Source organism: Sinohyriopsis cumingii, chromosome 18 (genome assembly GCF_028554795.1).
Source record: "Sinohyriopsis cumingii isolate HCF-2022 chromosome 18, ASM2855479v2, whole genome shotgun sequence".
In the NCBI taxonomy this organism is placed as follows: Eukaryota; Metazoa; Mollusca; class Bivalvia; order Unionida; family Unionidae; genus Sinohyriopsis; species Sinohyriopsis cumingii.
Window position 1 is genome coordinate 21,062,584 of NC_142978.1, and position 21,233 is coordinate 21,083,816.

The 21,233-nt window shown below is 35.1% G+C and overlaps 1 protein-coding gene across 4 annotated transcripts in view; it reads right to left on the bottom strand.

Annotated features, from left to right (window-relative positions):
* Positions 1-266: 266 nt before the first annotated feature.
* Positions 267-21,233, bottom strand: part of LOC149776192 (retinol dehydrogenase 5-like) — a 39,879-nt gene continuing 18,912 nt past the window's right edge. For 2 of the 4 annotated variants that reach the window (XM_089942515.1, XM_089942516.1), the window contains exons 2-6: positions 18,797-18,858; positions 17,754-18,072; positions 15,617-15,875; positions 9,660-9,823; positions 267-872 (exon numbers count right to left, since the gene is read on the bottom strand). In XM_089942515.1, coding sequence (XP_089798641.1) covers positions 655-872; positions 9,660-9,823; positions 15,617-15,875; positions 17,754-18,072 — 960 coding nt within the window. In that variant the 5' untranslated portion in view covers positions 18,797-18,858 and the 3' untranslated portion in view covers positions 267-654. The remainder of the gene's footprint in view (positions 873-9,659; positions 9,824-15,616; positions 15,876-17,753; positions 18,073-18,796; positions 18,859-21,233) is intronic. The other 2 variants (XM_089942517.1, XM_089942518.1) reach the window with 1 other exon arrangement.

Consider the following 21,233-nt stretch of genomic DNA (forward strand, 5'->3'; position numbering starts at 1 on the left):
ACACAAGTTATTTGTTGTGCATGTCTTGCATAATCGGTCTATTTTCAATTATTATGAGATAGCTACTTTTGTGACACAAGCGGAAATCAGTCGTTTTAATTCCACAAGCCAATCGATCATTATTGTTTACCTATGCCGGTTCCATGCAATGTGGTTCGGTTCGTGTAACATACATGACGTCTTTTGTAAGATGGAATGGAAATCACAATACATGGTTAAAACCCATTTATTACATGGCAGGAACAGAAAGAACTGGAAGGAATCGCTTAATGTTTATTCTTTATTTTTATACTACAAATTCGTGGCAAGACATAAAACAGGCTAATAAAATTTCTAACAAGAATATGACAACAATATACTCGTACGAACACGTAATACGGGTTATTACAATTTCTAACATGAATGTAACAACTAAAAACTCGTACGAACACGTGACAGAGGCTATTAAAATTTCTAACACGAATATGACAACTATAAAATCGTACGAACACGTGACACACACTATTGAAATTTCTAACATGAATATGACAACAACAAACTCGTACGAACACGTGACACGAGCTATTCAAATTTCTAACATGAATACGACAATTACAAAATCGTACCAACACATGAAACGGGCGAATGAAATACCCACCATGAATATCACTTTCGTCATACTGAATTGGGTTTTAATAAGTGAGCACCAAACATAACATCGGCAACCCAGTCAGGTAAAAGAGAAAGTGGACGGAAAAACAGATTAGCATCCCATCCAACCGTGTAGCGGGTCTTTGGAAATCTAGCAGTTATCGCATGTGTATAGGCATCCACAACTTTGTGCACGTTCGGTGAGTTTAACAGCTTAAGAAAATGTGTTGCTCTCGTTATTACTGAAACGAAGAAAACAACTGTCACTTTACTTAAATGGTCAATAAAACGTCAGAGAGAGAGAGAGAGAGATTGATTTTATTTGCAGTAGATAAAATATGTTCTTTTACAAGAATGTTAAAATTTTCAAACTAATTAAAGTGCAACTCTACGACAAGCTCAAATTTTCTTTGGACAAGCTCAAATATGCATGGCACTAGCCCGAGGGCAGATCAACGAAATTTTGAGAGGATTTATTAAAGTTTAATGAACGTCGGCGGTATGGGTAAACTATAGTATCTTTGTGCGAGCTCATTTACCGACAAGCGTTAATGTTCATTTCCTAATGTTCTATTTTCTGCTAGTTTTATACCTAAAGATCTCGCGACAAGTATCAACGCCAATATTTACCATTATTATGTAGCGCATTCTTATTCTGCATACCTCGCTACATTTTCTTTTATCACTGTATGCGTCATTGCCATCCTGTGGTAAATGTGAAGATCTGACTCGCTACTTCTTTTGTTTTTTTTTTTTGGGGGGGGGGGCGACCAGACAGATGCCGCCACTACTTAACAAACAAAAAAAAATAATAATAAAGTGTTTTCATGTATTCTTGTATTCCCCAAGATTTGTGTGCTTGTTTTAATTCTTTTTTAAAGAATTTTGATAAAAAAATTTGTTTATAGCTAAATTTTGACGGGGTATTTATTGAGTCCTGGTGTTTTCTAATGGGTAGTAGTCTGAAACATGCATCTCATTCTCATTTTCAGATTTCCTATCTTTGATTTTTAGTGATTTTTGCCAAGGATCTCCTATGTGCCGTGTATGCTAATATATAAATATATGGTGTGTGTATGCTATATAGTCTGTAAGTAGGAACAGCAAAACTATGTCAAATTTTTCCCAGTTGTCTTAGTATAAATGTTTATATAGACTTTTCAAATTCATTTGTTTGTCCTGGTATAAATTTAGTTATTTTTTAAATTAACTGCAATTTAGAATTTCGGCAAGATGAACGGTGTACTTCAAGTTGAAATTAAAATAAAACCTAGTGTTTTATGTGAGTGGCTATGGTGTGGCGTTTCTCGCATGAAAGTCTATTTCGAAAATGAGGCAGGCTGTATTCTAGTCGGGGTCCGCACTTTATATATTTGTGTTTCTCCCGATTCGAGCTAGGCCTCCTCTCTATTATTTAATTTATAATCTAAAAGAAGTTTACAAATGGTTTGTAGACTTGTTAGCTGGTTAATAGAGGATAACTTATTAGTCCACGTGTTTTTGTTGTATTATTTGCTTCATGTGGGTTTTTCTGATACTCTTTCGCAGGCCTGTCCACTTCGCGTAGCGCCTTGTGACAGCCTCGCGACGTCTATACATCGTCCCCTGTTTGAAGGTCCCCTGTTTCCCTCCTAATACTAAAAATTTTATATTTTGTATTTTGTTAGTCCTATGCTATTGAGTTACCCTTTATATCTTAAGAGTGTTGGAGAGAGAGAGAGAGAGAGAGAGAGAGAGAGAGAGAAAAAAGAAGAAAAAAGGGAATACTAAGATTCTTAAAATTTTTAAGAAGTTTAGTTATGTTCAAGGAGAGTTGGAACCGTATGTCCGAGTTGAGGGATGAGGTGGGGGCTCCAGCCCGCGCTCTGGCGGTGGCACACCCCTAGTGGGTAGCAAACCGAAGCCTTTCCTCCCATCCCCCGTTCCCGTTCAACACTCCCCCCCCCCCCGTAACACTTTACATTTAATGTTGTAATTTATTTGAATTATAAATTATAAAGAATTGACAGATTTTTAGTTTGTGTATTGTTTTGCAAAATCCGGAGGTAACTGTGATTCAATAGTATATGATCATATTGTTACAAAACCCAAACACTGCTTAAAGAAGCAGCATCCGGTCAGTCTCGAAAACTTAATGTCATTTGCTAAAAAAATTCTAGAATGTTTTAAAATAAAGTTGGTAAACTTTGAAAACGCAATTCCGAGGTCATTTATTTATATACGTATTAAAACTTAAGATTTTAAATTATTTTTTAAAATCCAATACTAGGAAGTGTGGCTGTTGCTTTTTATATTAGAAAATTTTATTAAAACATTTTTTTTAAGCGTGAGGAGAGAGATCAAACTGGGGCTCCAGCCCGTACTTGACGGAACGTACCCCTACATGGGCGGTAAACCGAAGCCCCCTTCCCATCCCCCCGGTATAGTAGGAGTCCTTCAACTACTTTATTATTGTTATTACCTTGACCACAGGATAGCATAACTTTAATAATGTAATCTATTATTTTTAAAATTATCTTATTTTCATATTTTACATCTAAATATAAGATATTGTTTCTATGATATTTGTATTTTTGGCATATTTCCATGATTATCATTAAAGTATTACTTTTAGTTTTGTCACAGTGGGCTATCGCATGTAGTTTGGTAAAGTTTGCTATTTTGCATAGCGGACATTTAGGTATTGTTCTAATCATGTAAAGTCTAACAGCTTCTTTGCCCGTGCGCCAGGCGTTGTGTGCATATTTAAAAATTAGACTTTGTGATTTTAAAGACCTTATTTTTGCCGAATTTGCCCAAGTTTGAGTCCAGTTTATCCCCCAGTTATCCTGTTCTACTATACATTTTAATTTTTTAGTTATGTCTTCTCTTATCCATTCGTAAGTGTTCTTTGTGTCTAGTTGCCATAGTACTATTATATTCCTATACTTTAAAAATATTTCTTTTATATATCTAAATCGTCTTGGAACTTCTAGTTTTTTTGGTAAGGTTGTTATTCCTATATATCTCCGGTCTGTTTCTCATTGTGAAACCAAACCAGTAGATATATAATGCCTCCCAAGCTGTTTTGGGTTCAGGTTGTACTTTTTTAATCTATTAATTATATTTGAAACCTTTAATAATAGAGGGCTGGGGATCCCCTGTCCCCCTCTATTATTTTCTCTATATAATGTTTCTTTAATAATGTAGTGCATTTTATAACTCCATATGTAGTCTATTATGTCTTTATCGATTTTATTCAGACGTTTATTTTCCATATCAATTGATTTAATGGTGTAGTTTATATTTGAGTAAAGATACGTTTTTGCTACTTGTGCACGCTCCATGATGCATAGTGGCGTTAGAGCCCAGATATCTGCATTGTCTTTAATCTTTTTTACTAAGTGTTTATAGTTCTCTAGTTCATTATTTTTACCAAAGAAAACTCCATGAGCTTTCACTTTATCTCTCTGGAGGTGCTGAGGTATACTTTGTGGTTTCCGAGCCAGTTACCTATTTTTGGTATTGCGGTTTTATCATGATTTATCTTGGAACCAGATGAAATTTTCAAATTCTTCCTGTGAATAAACTTAATATTTAGCATCTCTTATAAAGTTGGTGCAATCATCAGCATGTTGGAGCATTTTAAATTCTTCTTTGAGATTAGGAATTTGAATACCCTGTATTTGTGTTATTTCGGATTTTGTGGCTTACAATTTCAATTGCTATTGCGTATAATAGCATTGACAGTGGGCATCCTTGCTTCACTGATCTTTGGATATCAATTTCTTTCGTGTATTTCCCATTTACCTGCACACGTGAAGTTATTACCGTGTAGAGGATTTCAGTCCACTTACGGAAATTTCTCCCGAATCCAAATTTTTCAAGTACTTTTTGTATATAGTTGTGTTCTAATCGGTCAAAAGCCTTTTCTTGATCGAAAAGTACCATGGCACCTTTCGATCATGTTTCGTTTATATAATCAATTATTGTTTTTATATTTAAATGTTACTTTATATGTCCCGCCCTTTTCATTTTTTACATTTATGATTTTTCCTAATCCAGTCTTTACTCTATTGGTTAATATTCTGCTTAAAATTTTGTAATCTGTGTTTAAAAGCGAAATTGGTCTCCAGTTTTTAATATCCTCTCTATCACCCTTCCCCATACAAATAATTGTTATGATTCCCTCTCGCATTGATTTTGACATCTGTTTCCCTTTGCTTAAGAAAATATTATTGTACAAAGCATTTAGGATCGGCCTTAGCTTACCGTATTATTTTTGATAGAATTCTGCGCGAGACAGTCTTTCCCTGGTGATTTCTTCTTTGTAAGTGCAGCAATATTTTTTGATATTTCTTCATTGGAGATGACATCATCACATATGTTCTTTTGATATCATCTCACATTCGACTTCATTTAGGTAGTTGTCGATTGTGTCAGGATCAATATTTTGTGTTGTATATGGATTTTTATAAAATAAGTAGATACTATTTAGGATATCGGATTTTCCTGTATATGTTACATTTCCAACTCTAATTTTATCTAATATTTTCCCCCCTCCTTTCCCGTTTGTATAAGCTATAGGCGTTTTTAAAAATATATTTCGGTAAATTTCCCTGCCCTGATTATTTTCCCTTGAGTTTCTTCTTCTTCGATTTCATTTTTTGTGTGCAATTCCTATCTTCCTCATATGTTGTTATATCAAAGGTTATTTTTAGCTGGCTTTTATCTTTCTTTAGTTTTTCTGCCCTTGTATTAGAATACTGGACTGCTTTCTTTTTTATTGTGTCTTTTACAATATCCCATTGTTTTATTATGTCCACAATTCGATCATTTTTAAAAACTTCAATTACATTTGTTATTATATCCACAAATTCTGCATCGTTTAAAATTCTGTTGTTTAATTTTCATTGTCTTGGACCCCAATTACACCTATTCCTAATTTTTAATTCAATATAAACCATTTTGTGATCAGATAATTTAAAATCAGATATTATAGCGTTTTTATGCATCAATGGATTGAAACTTGTTCCGTAAAATCTATATATCCTGCTTCCCTGTCCATGTTTGCATTTATACGTGTTCGCGTCGAATAGATTTAATCTCCTATACATATCATATAAAAGGTTTGTTAAATAGGTTTAACATTTCAGATTTAAAAAGTTTATCATTCACTGTTAAGTCAGTGGTCGTATCAATTTCGTCACCTACCCAGTTAAAATATCCCCCTAAAATCAAATTTTCCGTTGGAATATTTAACAAATAGTTGAATAAGTTTTCAATAAAAGCTTGTTTGTATTTTTTTTTACTTCTGTTAGCTGGAAAGTATACGGTGGTTATTGGCCAATGATATATCTTAATATGTAATTAGTATCCCTTACAAAATTCTCCTACATCCATTAATTCCCAACTTAAGCCCTGCTTATTTTTATAGCCACCCCTCCTCTGGTGTCTTCATTATTGTAATCACTAGAAATAACTACTGAATTTAGTTGGACTTCAAAAAGGTATTTTAATTACGGTATAATCCCATTATGAGTTTCCTGCAGCAAAATCACGTCAACGTTCGTTTCTTGGTTAGTATGTCTACTTTTTCTTTGTTTATCCCAATTTGGAAGTATAGTCCCTCCATTTCTGCTAAATTTACCAGGTGCCGCAACACTTAATAAAATTTTCCTATTCAAAATTGTGTTAGAATATATATATATATATATAGGTTGTCTAGAGTCAAATTATTCGTATATTTTTGGAAAGCTCTGGTCTATTTCCAGATCTTCTTTAAATCTCTGATTTTTCCCCTTTGTTATTTCTTCAGTTATTGAGCTGGAATCAATTTCATTTCTGTTTCGTCCGCGCTCAATTCCAAATCGTCTTTTACCAAATCATTGATCTTGTCATTGTCTTTGTCCGTGTCATTTGCTTGCTTATTGTTTTTGTTTTGTCTAGTCATGATCATTGTTCTAACCGGCGGAATGATGGTTTGTTGGGCTTTGTTTATGACAAGCTCATCCCCACTCATTTCCTCTTCAAGGGAGGGGCTCTGGGATGAATTTGTCAGTTTTCTTTTCTTTTGGGCCGGTGTCGATGTGAGGGGTTTCAGCCCTATCAGATCGACAGGCCCATCTTTAGTTTGGTGTCCTTGAGTTTCCTCCTCCTCCTCTTCCACATGGAGGAGGTAGTAGGGGTTTGTTTTTAAAATGCCCACTTCTTTTTCAAAGGGCACAGACTTGAAAGGTTTTCATGGGGTGGCAAAGTCTTCCCATTCGAGGTCTTTCATCGCCAGAGCTCCCATTGTGTCACTTTGGGCTTAAACGCTGTTTGCGTCTGTTGTGTCAAAAATTTTAGTTGTGGTCATTTGGTAGGTCCCATCATGGACACAGTTTTGGTCATTGGTTTCTTGGTCATTTTTTTGCCTCAACGTGGACTTCCTGAACATGTATAGCCTCAGATGGGCTTACCTGTTCAATAAGTGCCAAGGAGATTTCCATTTGTGTGGGTCCTACTGCTAGTGCTGTTTCAGCATATGTGCGAGGTACGTAGTGTTCCTTACGGTCCCTTGGTACATGGCCTGTTTTCTTTACATCTAGGGCATGCCCTTTCTATCTCACATCCTCTGTATCAGGATTTCAATAAGAAACCTAGCACATAGAAGAATGTGGGTATCTTCACCGAATCGTCTTTGGCTATTGTATTCTCACGTCTGTTTTGACGGTTGGATAGCCCCATACCACGGCCATTGTTTCGGCTTTAACTGGTACTTTTAATTTGTGTTGAATTTGTTTTTGGTTCAACCTCTCGTATTATTGAAGGTGCGTTCGATACCGTAGCTTTTAGTCCTTTGACTTCTAGCTCGTCAAAGCCTACCACGGGAGAGTCAAAATCTTTTGGGCAGATCACAAACTTGTTTTTTCCACCATTTTGTATCCCTTCAATCTTGTCTACTGCTATTCCCTTCAGTTTTAGGGCAGTTAGAATATCTGACTGTCGGGGGCAGTCATTCACTGTCCTGAAGTCCAGAAGTTGACAACCTTTAGGGTGGTCTGCAACTAAATATTCTCTTCCCTATCCCTATTTCTATCCTTACTGCAAAAATATTCCTCTAATTTTGCTCCTTTGTACATGATTTGTTTTGGTATGTTATCCATACTACTTGATGTGGAGATAATCCTGTGCACCGAATGTATGCGAATAGAGCTTACTGATAAAATGAAGTGAACTTAACTCAATGGATCTCTCACCACTAAACTTTGTTGAAATGGCAAAATCAAAAGGTCAGGTGCAGATTTCTGCAGCTAACCAAGCTACAAAAATTACAAATTAACAAAAAATGAAAAAAAGAACACGAAATTGAAATTTAAAAATTTCAGAAGTGGCAAATCAAAAGGTCAGGTACGGACTAAATATTCTGCAACTGACAAAATCAAAATTTGCAAAATGAAAAAAAAGAAAAATGGAAATGATGACAATAAAAATGAAATAGTAAGCGAAAGGCACAAAAAAGGCTGTAACAAAACGTATACATCAACCCTCAGAGTGCGCTCTTACGAGCTGCCTTCGTTGCCAATTGCTTCCTCACTGTGCCGCTTATTCTCTCTTTCCGATATCACCGCATCTTCTCGCGCAGACGTGATAATAACAATATTTACAATTTAAAACAAGTTTTAACAAACAAGGAATAAATACTTACGTTTTAAATAATCAATTACATTGTAATTGTAATATTTATACCTATCAGGAATTAGCCGACTTTCCAGTCCGTAAGTCTCGGGCAGTTTGTCAGATTGCCAACTCTAAATAATCGGCTTTTCATAAGATTGATTTGATGCATGTCGCCAGTAGATGTTAACTGCTAAAAGTACAACTCATCAGATTTCTTTGAAGGGTGTGTATTTAGAAATAAAAGGCAATAGTCTCTGACGATTAACTACCAGGAGGATTTCGTTCTAGGCGTGATGTTAGGAAAATATAGTACCCACAGGAGCCGTTTATAAAATGTTGTTTACGCAATAATAACAGGATACTCCATACAGACTGATTGGTAAACAATTAAATGGACAAAAGTAAGGGTTACCACATCATTCTCAAAAGTGGGATTCTTCAATATTTTGATGCATGTCGATTTGAAGGTGACTACATAACTTTTAAGTAAACTGATAAAATAAATGTTTATAAATCCTTGAGTTGTGGGTATAAAAAAATTGTTCGAGCCCGTCTCTCTCTCTCAAACATGCATCCATTTCCGAAATCTTTACTACCTATCCCTTTATCTGTCTATATACATGTACATGTCTGCTTTTGCTCTTGCAACTCTACATGCAACTCTGTTCTGACTCTAATCTACATACAAAAGTTTCAATAAATGTGACGATGATTTTCTTTAAAATATACTATACATATTCTTTTCGTTTTACTCATGCAAGGACATTATGTTTGCGGCAAGATCAAACTTTCAAAGGGCAAGTTCAATTTTCCAGTTCAGCTTGCCCCAGACAAGTTAATAAAATTTGTAAACTTAGTGAATCCTTTATATATATATATATATATATATATATATATATATATATATATATGTGTGTGTGTGTGTGTGTGTGTGTGTTTTAAAACTGGATGAAGAAAATACACAGCATTTTCACCATGCCACTTATTCTCACGCTGAGTTTCCACCCTGTTTTAGTTAACATCGCATCTTCTCGCGCAGACGTGATAATAAGAATATTTACTATTTAAAACAACAGGACTTTCGGGAATGGGTTGTTGAAACTGAAACGAATTCATTAATAAGTGAACTATAAGGTGTTTAGCAAATAAGTCAGTTTTAAAGATGATCTATTTACTCAATCCCTTTCGTTAGTGTTGACTTAAACCGAGTCTGAAATATGAGCCATATTTACCGCATTTATGACACATTTGTTGTAGTTATGACAGATAATCAGAATGTTTACAGTAAGTTACAGTACGAAGTAAATTGAACCTTTAATGTTTCCAATGTACATGGGATACAAATATTTCCTACCACCTTACGTTATTATTCATTCGGAATTTCTTACGTGTGTCCTTATATTTCTGACCATAAGCTTGTTGTATTTCCGGTTCCAGTCGGGCATACTTGTTTTCCAAATCCTTTCTGATCAGTTCATTACTAGTAATACCAGTCTGGAAGAAACCTGGCTCAATCACGTGGACGCTTACTCCAAATGGTCTCATCTGATACCTACGGAATAAAAATTGCATATTTTAAACTGATGTTGCTACTTCTCCTCCTCCTATTACTACAAGAACCGTAAGATTATCATCTTTGACATTCAAACGTAAAACTGTCTAAGTGAAAATAAGTCGGTGACGGAGTTAAACCAAGGATAGAGAAACGACTGGAGTCATATACGAGTCTTCCTTGGTTCATCAATCTGTATGACCTTCCCTACTATGTGAAAACAGACTTAAGACATCTCGTTTTCATACAGGTCCCATCGGATAGAGAGAGAGAAAAAAAAATATGCAGCAAACACAATGGATAGTGCTTTGCATGGTTTCAATAGGAGAATGCTTGATAATACTAGGCAAAATCATACTGATCACCAATAATGCTATCAAAGGATAGAAAATCAAACCTGTACGATAGTTTATATATATATATATATATATATATATATATATATATATATATATATATATATATATATATATATATATATATATATATCGAGAGAGAGAGAGAGGTGGTTGAACGTAGTAGGCAAAATAGGCGGCCGCCTAGGATGTCAAGACTGGGGGCGCCTCCAAGAACCAAGTACACTTCCAGGTTATTCATTTATTATCATTAAATATGTAGACTAAATAACGAAATTAATAAATTGTCAAGCAAACATGTATTAATACAAATGAGCAGCTTAGCATAAGCGATGCGGTCAGAGGGGGGTTATGGGTAAATGGTTCGCCTATGGCGCCAAAATACCTTGCAGCGTGTGTGTGTGTGTGTGTGTGTGTATATATATATATATATATATATATATATATATATATATATATATATATATATATATATATAGCTATTTTACCCTATCCCGCTACAAAATTCACACGAGTAATATTTTCTTTACTATCTTCTCCATGTATAACAATAGCAAGATATAATTCCATTATTATTAAATTTTCTGGTCTATAATGGCATTGTTTTACGTACGGAATTAGATCAAATCACTTTTTTTAAATGTGTCATCCCATGGGTTACCTTACAATTACTTTTTTTTACACGTCTTGTCTTCTTTGTAAAGGCATCAAACAGACAGGATTTAAGTTGTTAGAACGGGGAAAACGTATAAGAAGAAAAGAGAATAGCCTGATGAAAGAAAACACTATAAAAAGTAAGAAAGAAAAGAGAAGAAAGTGTGGAGCAGAAGAGAATAAGATACAAGAGAATTGTAAGAATATAAGTATATAATAGGTATACAGATAAATCTTATAAATCCTGTTAAAGATTATCTGCACAAACTATAACCAAGAGATATTCCAAGATTGTGTAGATGCATCAACTGATTTTCATAGGTAAACATTGAAAACAACAGAGAGCAACGGACTGTACTATACGAATAAATTAATAAACATGTGCAATTCAATTTCTAAAAATTCCAGTTCATTGTTTCTTTTGGCTAATTCCATCTCACAAATGTAGTACATTTTAAACATTTTTAAAGCAATGGTAGGAACGAAGGTCTTCTTTTATGTCGCATATTATACATGTCTCTCTTAGATATCAGCAACAAAAATTTAATTGCATTGCCTGCTTCTAACATACCGAAAATTATAATTCCTGTAAGTGAAAAGGTAGACAAGAGTAAGCGAAAATGTAGGCAAGTGTAAGTGAAAAGTCTTGTTTATAATGGACTGGTTTAAGTCATTACAAAATTCTTTTACAGTTGCACAGTCCTAAAAGCGATGAATTAATGTCTCTTGTAAATCCATACAAAAAGAACTTTAACATTTTTTTGTTTATTCCAGTTGTTTCCAGAAATGAGTTGCTGCAAGAACTCTATGCAGTAATTTATACTGAAATGAAATTAGATTCGAATCTTTCGTAATTTTGTATGTTAAGGCAAAATGCCTTGACAATTCAACTGGTTTGGCAAATTAAATTCTATTTTCTATTTAATTAGTGCTTTAGTTTCTCATATTTATGGGTCTTTCACCAAGATACTGTAAATATTCATGAATCCTTTGTTAGTTTCAAAGTCTTTTTTAAATCATGGTTTCTCTGATCGGGATTCGATAGATAATCTATTTATATATGATTTCACAGCAGATTTCTGCATGTTGTAGAATGTTAGTGCCAACATTATATATTTCATTTCCTTTTGGAAATTAAAGGAATTGTCCATTACTCTCAATATTATAGTTAATAAATTGTAAACCTTTTTCAAACCATGCATTACTAAAAAGTAAAGACCCTTCGACCTTAATATTTTTACTGTATATTAGTGCTTCATTAAGAAAATCTGAAATAAAACGTTGGAATAAACTTTTAAATTATAAGTTATAAGAAAGAAAAGCGTCCTTCCGAAATATATTATCGACAACTTATATGGTCCTTTCTACATAATTGATACTAAACTTGTTAAATTCCTTAAAAAATTAAAACAGTGAAGCATCACTTTACTCCATTTGGTACTTTTGGTAAGTATATATATATATATATATATATATATATATATATATATATATATATATATATATATATATATATATATATGTATAGTAGAATATTCCTTAGATAATATGAACTCTAGGACTCTTCAGTAACCCGTTAATGTTATTCTAAGCGCTTATATGACTCTAGTAACATATCCACTACTAGTTCCCAGCCTATTAAGTTCCGTTCTCTCTCTCTCTCTCTCTCTCTCTCTCTCTCTCTCTCTCTCTCTCTGTATATATATATATATATATATATATATATATATATATATATATATATATATATATATATATATAGTAAGTATTTTTCTGACTAGGATATTTTAGAGACCAAATAACAAAATTTAAGTCAGGCATTGCAAGTTCCCCTTCTTCATAACTTATACTGATTCATTTTATTTTCATCGTGAAAACAGAACCTTTCTGTAAATAATTTTAGATTAAACTATTTAATTTGTCTTTTATAAACCATTCTGGAGGATTTGGAAAACGTAATAAGAGATTTAATTTTGGTAAAGCAAGTGATTTTATCACAATAATTTCTCATAGGAGGTAAGAATTCCCTTTGAAAACTGAGTCGATAGTATATTTATGTCATTTAACTTACTGTCATATTTTTGATTTATCTTGTGACTTAAATCCGTAGAGAAGATAATGTCTAATATTGTGAAACTATCATCTATCCATATATATAAATTATGCTCTATTGTGTATTTGACACACACACACACACATCTATTTTTTTAATTCAAAATTGTGGTGTATATCTGTATATATGTCTTGCTGTTTTTCGAGCTTCCTGAATAGGCTACTTGGACGTAAAATGAACAGTGTATTCTGTCACGTGGTGTCTATTGCAAAATATAGTGGCAATGAGCAGTGTACATAAAATAAAAACCGAGCAATCAGTTTCATTCCGATTATAGAGTATTCATATTTCTTGTGTTCCTTTTGTAAGTCTACAGACGTGTTTTCTGTTGTACTTCGATAGTATTCGAGAGGAAAAACACATGAGCTTGAACTGTTCAGTGAAAATAGAAAAAATGCTTGTTATTTGGACTATAATATTATTCTGGAACTGTTATAAATTATTCGAAGGAATTCTGGACAATGTCATCTTGAAACATCACGGTTCTTGGAGAAAATGTACATTTCCGGTTTTGAACTTCAAAAGGAACTTTTCATTCATTTAGGACTTTTATAGAAAGTTATAGTGATTAGTTTGGAATTAATTAATATTACTGTAAGTTCCTCTCACATTTTCATTTTAAACTTTGACAAGTGGAATTTTAAAGACGTACAAAACATTTTGGTTTTTCATTGTTTTCTTTATAAAGTTTGTGACAATAAAGTCGAAACATGTTGTACAATCAAAATTATTTGCCTTTTGGATGCTTCCACTGACTAACTCCAATTACTCAACATGGTAAATTCCTGTATACGTTAATGCTTTACTTTTAACACCATTTACTGTTGTGCGAGGCGCCACCCTAGCCTCAGAACCTGCTGAATTCAAAATCAAAGTCGGGAGAGGGGTCCAGTGGGCTCGGAGGATTTAGTTGATCCGCGTGTAGGACAATCTTCTCACAGGACAAAATCCACCCATTAAAAAAATCCCCACAGAAAAAATGAAAAAAATAGCACATAATCCTCTTCCAATTCTAAGTTTTTAACCTTTCAAACCGTCCCAAATATAATGGTCTGTTTTAAAACGGTATAAGAGGGGAAAAGAATCAATGTGACACATCACCAATATACCACACATTAATTTTAATATGGAATTCCATCTTTAATCAATACAATTATGGCCTAGCTTTAAAGCACTTACACCCAATGGATAAAAGCCGAAATCTGATGTATCATCAATATTTTTCATATTTAAGTTAATTATGGAAGTTCACATTTATCTAATAATATTATTCTAAAGTTTATGAGAAAATACTGGCAGCTACTATTTACCGATAACGGTTTAGCTTGTAAGTACATACAAAATTATAACGATAATGGTCAAAAACCGTAAACTCTGTACTAATGACATCGAGATGACAAAGAACATGCGGTGCAATTCGTCGTTAGATCTAAAGGATCACAGTCATCTTAATCTCCTTGTCTATTAATATCTAACCATCTAATCCGTACAAAATACATCATTTATCTACTCATGGGAAGCCGAAAATAAGTTTCAAAGAATCCAAGCCGACTTACAAAGATGTATATTTGTACTGATTGATATTGTTGTTGTTGTTGTAGGGTTTTACGCCATTTTTCAGCACACGATAGGCTATACATGGCGGCCAGTATTAACGGTGAAGGAAGAACCTGGGAAAACCCCAGAAAAAACCACCGGCCCACGAGAAGCTACTGGCAAGCTTTCTCACATACCCACATTAGCCGAATCCGAGACTCAAACCCATGCAGACAGAGGTGAGATGGCAGTGATCCGTAACGGAGAGCGCTTTAGACCACTGATTGGTATATAAAGCTAAACTTAGACTGGGGGAGGGGATTAAGGTTTATCTTTCATTTCTTCGGGGAGGGGCATTATGTCTGTACCCGAGTTGGTCCGTGTCCCCTTTATTACTGGTTTACATAATATATCTTACGTTCTTAATAGAGCTAGATGGCTAGTGTAAGCTAACTAAGTCTCCCACTTCTACAATTCAAACCCTGCCAAAACTAAAAGTATACCCCATACGCTAAGGGTGGCCCAACACAATCGATGCAACTTACGAAGGGTTGGCTTAATACGCATGGGAGAAGTTCCAAGTCTATGGGGGGCAAAAGATCAGCAGCATTTTGTCAAACAATCTGAAAAGCGAATAACAGATCCCCTTATACAAAGCTTCAAAATAAATATGGCTTTGATCCACTAACTCTTTCAAACGCTATTGAGTGTAAACAAATTTCATGAGAGACCGGACAGAATGGACTGTTGTGGATAACACTACATGCCACCCTCCCACAACCTCTCAGAGTATGGCGGTGGCATGACTAAAAGTTCTCTCTCTCACCAGTAACTTTAACGGGGCCCCGAGTGGCCGAGTGGTCTAAAGCGGTCTCCGTTACTGATCACTGCCATCTCACCTCTGTCTGCGTGGGTTCGAATCTCAGATTCAGCCAATGTGGGTATGTGAGAAAGCTTGCCAGTAGCTTCTCGTGGGTCGGTGGTTCTTTCCGGGGTTTTCCCTAGATCTTCCTCCACCGTTAATAGTGGCTGCAATGTATAGCCTATCGTGTGCTGAAAAATGGCGTTAAACCCTACGACAACAACAACAACAACAACAGCCAATAACTTTAACCGTTCTAATAACAATATTACCTCAGTACAGCAGAGTATCCTTCCACTGCAAATTTTGACATCACGTAAGAGGCCGTAGCTGCCGGAAATCGTCCCATGACGCTCGCCATGTTGACTATTCGACCACGTGCTCTTCGGATGAGGGGAAGAAATGCTTTAGTGACATCAACCATCCCAAATGCATTGACCGCCATGACTTGATCATAGTCAGCCCTTGTCAACCACTCGACTTGACCAACCTCACCTGCAATTCCCGCGTTGTTTACAAGGCACCAAATTCCTTAAAACAAAGACATAACTAATTGTACTAATTATAACCTACACTATATTGTCAGCTCAGATTTTAATGAAGTATGCTCTTTAACGTGTAAGAATTTTCAACTAACGCAGTAGAACTTGCATATATCGTGTTACAGTATATATCTAACGCGGTAGAACATGCATTTATCGTGTTACAGTATACATCTAACGCGGTAGAACATGCATATATCGTGTTACAGTATACAACTAACGCGGTAGAACTTGCATATATCGTGTTACAGTATACACCTAACGCGTTCAAACCACGCTGCATTTTTGATGCGATAGTGTTTAATTCTAACACATTAAGAGTATCGTTACTGTAATATAAACAATCTGAACGCGTTAGTTGCGATATATATATATATATATATATATATATATATATATATATATATATATATATATATATGCAATAGGTAATGGTGACCAGTATATCTGGTGAAGGAAGAATTCGGTAAAACCCCGAAAAGAAGCACTGACCCACGGGAAGCTACAAGCAAAGCTTAGTCACAGACCTAAAATGGCCAAGCCAGAGAACTGAACCCAAGCGGACAGAGGTGAGATGTCAGATATCTGTAAAGGCGAGCGTTTTAGACCCATTGGACTCGTATGCTATTATAATAAATAACATCTTCTGCATTTGATTTTTTAATGGCATCATTTTTTCACATAAGTTTTGTTTTCTTATTAAAAGTGAAAGAAACGGTTGGATATTTAAGAACATCTTTGTCTTTGTGTTTTAGACTACGATTACGTTGGTTGCAATATACATGGAATTGACCAATTAAAATAGAAGTATTACATCTAACAAGAAAACATGTTTTAATAACAAAGTTTATCGCTAAATATCTTCACAATACTTTTTTGCATGTGCGATAAAAGTTGCAAATTAGTATACTAATTAGTATTACTATATTTGAAACATTCATTAACACTAACACAGTAAAACGTCTTACAAAATGGTTACACATGTGAAACAGATGGTTCACTGTAGACATTTAATTTACACAGATAAGTCAGGAACGAATCTTATATTCACTACCTTAACTGCATTCCTAGATTGACAAAGGACTATTGACGCTACCAAAGAAACACGTATTTAGAATATACACTGTAAATGGTGTGTTGACACGGTTCATTTACAACTATATCGTCATAATTCTACATATGAAATGCCATTTACACAATTTAACTAATCATTGTGAAGTCAGTGAACTTCAGTGTGGCAGTATCTGGTGATGTGTACCACTGGATTGTGTGTGTGTGTGTGTGTGTGTGTGTGTGTTATTTCGATTTTTAACGTAGCTTTAACAATTTTTCAATCATATCCCTGTGTCTGCAGTGTGGTAGTATATAGTGCACTGGGGCATCATGCCGCAGTCATGTAGCATGATGTCCCACCCAGTAACATTATCCTGACACCAAGTCGACCAGTCCAATCTCTAAGCTCTTAATGCTGAGCGCCTGATGAGGCAGCTGTATGTACCATTTTTAAAAGTCTTTGGTAGGACTCGGCGCGACTTCGAACCCGCGACCTCCCGAATCCGACTCAGACGCTATAACCACTGGGCAACCGGAGCGGTCTCTAGCACTGGAGCATCATGCTGCAGATGTGGCATCATGTCCACAAAGTCACAATAACCAGTCCTGACACTAATTCTTAATGCTGAGCTGTAAGTGAGGCAGCTGCTAATACCATTTTTATTTTAAGTCTTTGGTATGACTCGACCGGGGTTCGAACCCGCGACCTCCTACATCGGAGGCGGTCGCACTAACCAACTAGGCCACCGCTGCGGTCAGGTTAAGTGAAGAAGAAGAAGAAAACTAAATTAACATGACAGTCTAAAACCTTTACCTGAATCTGATGGAAGGCTTGATTTAACCAGCTTAAAAGCCTTCTGGATGCTGACAGCGCTTGTTACATCTAAATCCAGAGTAATCAGTCTGTTCGAGCAAGTCTTTCGCAACTCTGTGGCTCCCTTTTCTGTAAGACAACCAGCAAACACGTGGAAATCCATATGGTCCATGCGCTTAGCAAGCATGTGACCGAAGCCACTATCACATCCGGTTATGACGACATATTTGCTGGAGTATTTCCGTACAGGAATTTTCCGAAAGAGCCAGTGTATAATATAGAAGGCAACACAACAACCAATGGTGAACCAAATCATCATCTGAAATTCGTAATTAAAAATTAAAGAATGAATCGTGTCACAAATTCTGACCTGACATCATACTCCTTTATCATATTCAACCTTTCGTAATGGTAATCGTTTTTTCACGTCTTCTGTACCGGTTTTGAGTCCAGACGCTGACATACGTAAAAGTTAGTGGATAATCTTTTCCGGGTTCTCCAGTTTATTCCATAACAAAAACATGCTAACATCACCAACTATGAACGTTAAAAGTTATTTTCAATGATTTAAAGTTAATATAATTTAAAATTTAAAGGCATTGATCAGTGTTAAGAGGGGCTTTCCATACTATATAACAAAAGACATGTCGATGATTCACAAATCCTGATGCTTTTTAATTATTGTCCAATTCGAAAAAGTGTCATCTCCCCTAGGTACCAACCAACACCAACCGACCGAAACTATTAAAGGTTTAATTAAAATAAGAAAATTTAGTTAATTTTTATCCGCCACCTAGTGTGGTGCAGTCACCAAACGTGTACAATGAAAAACAGCAGTGCAACTGGGGACACACATGTAGAGACATCAAGGTTGATGTAGAAAGTAGAAAATTTGTTTGCCTCATCTCAAACAACATCAGACTACAAGTGGACAAAATGGATGTTGGCTGCACGGCGATCATCATCTTGATTAATAAAACCTGCACTATGATATACGAGATGACAAGAAACTGAGAAACATAAGAGTACTATATAGTTCATACCTGAACTTCGTACAGCTGTTACGATATAGAGTAACCTGTGACCTTGACGTTAAAGTTAGAACCTGAAATATGAAATTGAGAAAACCTTCAACTGACAATATACAGGTATGCCAAATTTCATTCATTTTATCTTAAACGGCTCATAAGCTGCTGAGCCTATGGGAAAACGCTATTAAAACCAAAACTATTTGCCTGTGACGTAAACATTTAAGATATGACCCACAATGAGTTACGTGGAAGATATTGTTAAGTTCCATCAATCATTCTCAAATGGCTCTAAGACCCATGCCTTTGAGTTAGACTATAAGACACCCAATGTAGTATTCGACATGTTTATTTATGATGATATATAAGAGTACCAAATCTCATTTTCTAATTTCAAATGGCGTTTAAATTACAGAAAAGAAAAAAGTTGATAGAAAATAATAAATGCTGACTTACGACCATGACCTTGAGCATACCACCCTCTATGTAGTATACGAGAAGACGCTTTCTAATGATAAAGCATACGCATACAAGGTTTCATCGGTAAAGTTGAAGGGGTTCCAAAGATATGGAGAGGGAGGTAACGTGTGATCACCTTGGTCTTCAAGCCATGACCTTGGTCGTCAAGATAGGTCCACAAATATTGTACACAAAACACGTTTGAATGATTATACCAAGTTTGAGCACTTTATCTATAACAGATGTGAAGTCATCGATCGAATGTTAAATGCGACGGAAATCTCATAACATTAACACTGACCTTGAACCTGACATGATCCACAATCTGGTAGGCGACACCACTTCTAATGATGAAGTAAAACTATACTGAGTTTCAATTTCATCAATTAAACTCCAACAGAACCATCGTTATAGAGCGGAATGGAAAGTGTGAAGGAAAACATAACTTACGGAACCGTGACTTCACCCTGAAAAGTATCTACAATGTGATAATTCTAAGTGTGATGTAAAAGTATGCACATATGTCATCATTTGTTCTGGAACAGCTATAAAATTACAGGTTTGAAAAGTATGAGAGAAATATTAAATACTGAGTCTTGACATGAGCGTGAGTGTGTAATTTGGATTTTTTAACATAGCTTTTAACAAGTTTTTACGTCATATCACTGCAATGTCTGCAGTGTGGCAGTTTATAGGGATAACTAGCACTAAAGCATCATGCCGCAGACATGTAGCATGATGTCCTACCCAGTTACATTGTCCCGACACCAAACCGACCAGTTCTAACACTGACCTCGTAATGCAGAGGGCCTGGCTATGCAGTTGTTAGTGCCTTTGTACTCCCGCATCCGAGGCGGACGATCTAACCTCTACGCAACCGGAGTGGCTTGAGTCGTGATATGAAACTTGAAAATAGGATCCTATACAAAAATGCTAAGTTTCATTCCTTGATTTCAAAATTGGTTCAGATATATGGAGCGTAAATGAAATTATGCATGTGTGTGTGTATGCGCGCGTGGTTTCAATCGTGAACAGTGACCTTGAAGACAAAACTCGCAATGATATTCGCCACACCCCTTCCACTTACGATGTACGAGAACACCAAGTTTTATCCATTAATCTAAAAACAATTTAATATAATAAAATTTAATATTGCGAAAACAAAAGCGTAACGGACTGATTGAGACACCGACAATATTTCCTGCTCGTGAAAAGGCGGGGGACAAAACATTCTAAAATTTAATTTTGTAATCAAAATTGTAGTAAATGTGTTTGACACACTGCCGTAGACCTCTAAAGGAGATAATAATAATAATAATAATAATAATAATAATAATTATGTCTGAAGAAGTAAATGTTAACTTGATAGAACGTTGACTTTTTCTGCAAGTATTTCAAGAGGGTTCTTTAAAGGCATTATTTTAAATTTTATATCGATGAGCTTTATTTTACAATTAAAATAACATAATAACAAAAGCTGTGTATAAATATATATACATTTTCTAAAAGAATGAAAGTGTACGAATTTAGTAATGCATCTGAAGACACATACATAGTCACAACCATAAACCAATTCATATGCAAATATAAATAATGGATGGACCAATTAATAGGCAAATATAAATAATGGATGGACCAATTAATAGGCCAATGGAAATAATGGATGGACCAATTAATAGGCAAATATAAATAATGGATGGACCAATCAATAGGCAAATATAAATAATGGATGGACCAATTAATAGGCCAATGGAAATAATGGATTGACCAATTAATATGCAAATGGAAATAATGGATGGACAATGTCCAGTCTATTCAAATTTACTTTCTCCTTTTTACCTAACGATGGGTAAAATTATAATTTATCGTGTAAACTGCTACTATTAGAGAATGCATATTTGTTAATTCATTAGTATAGGCTACTTGAACTTATTTAGTGAAACTCGTCAAAACCGAAAACTAGGTATACAGGAATCCTTTTAAGACGTTCAAT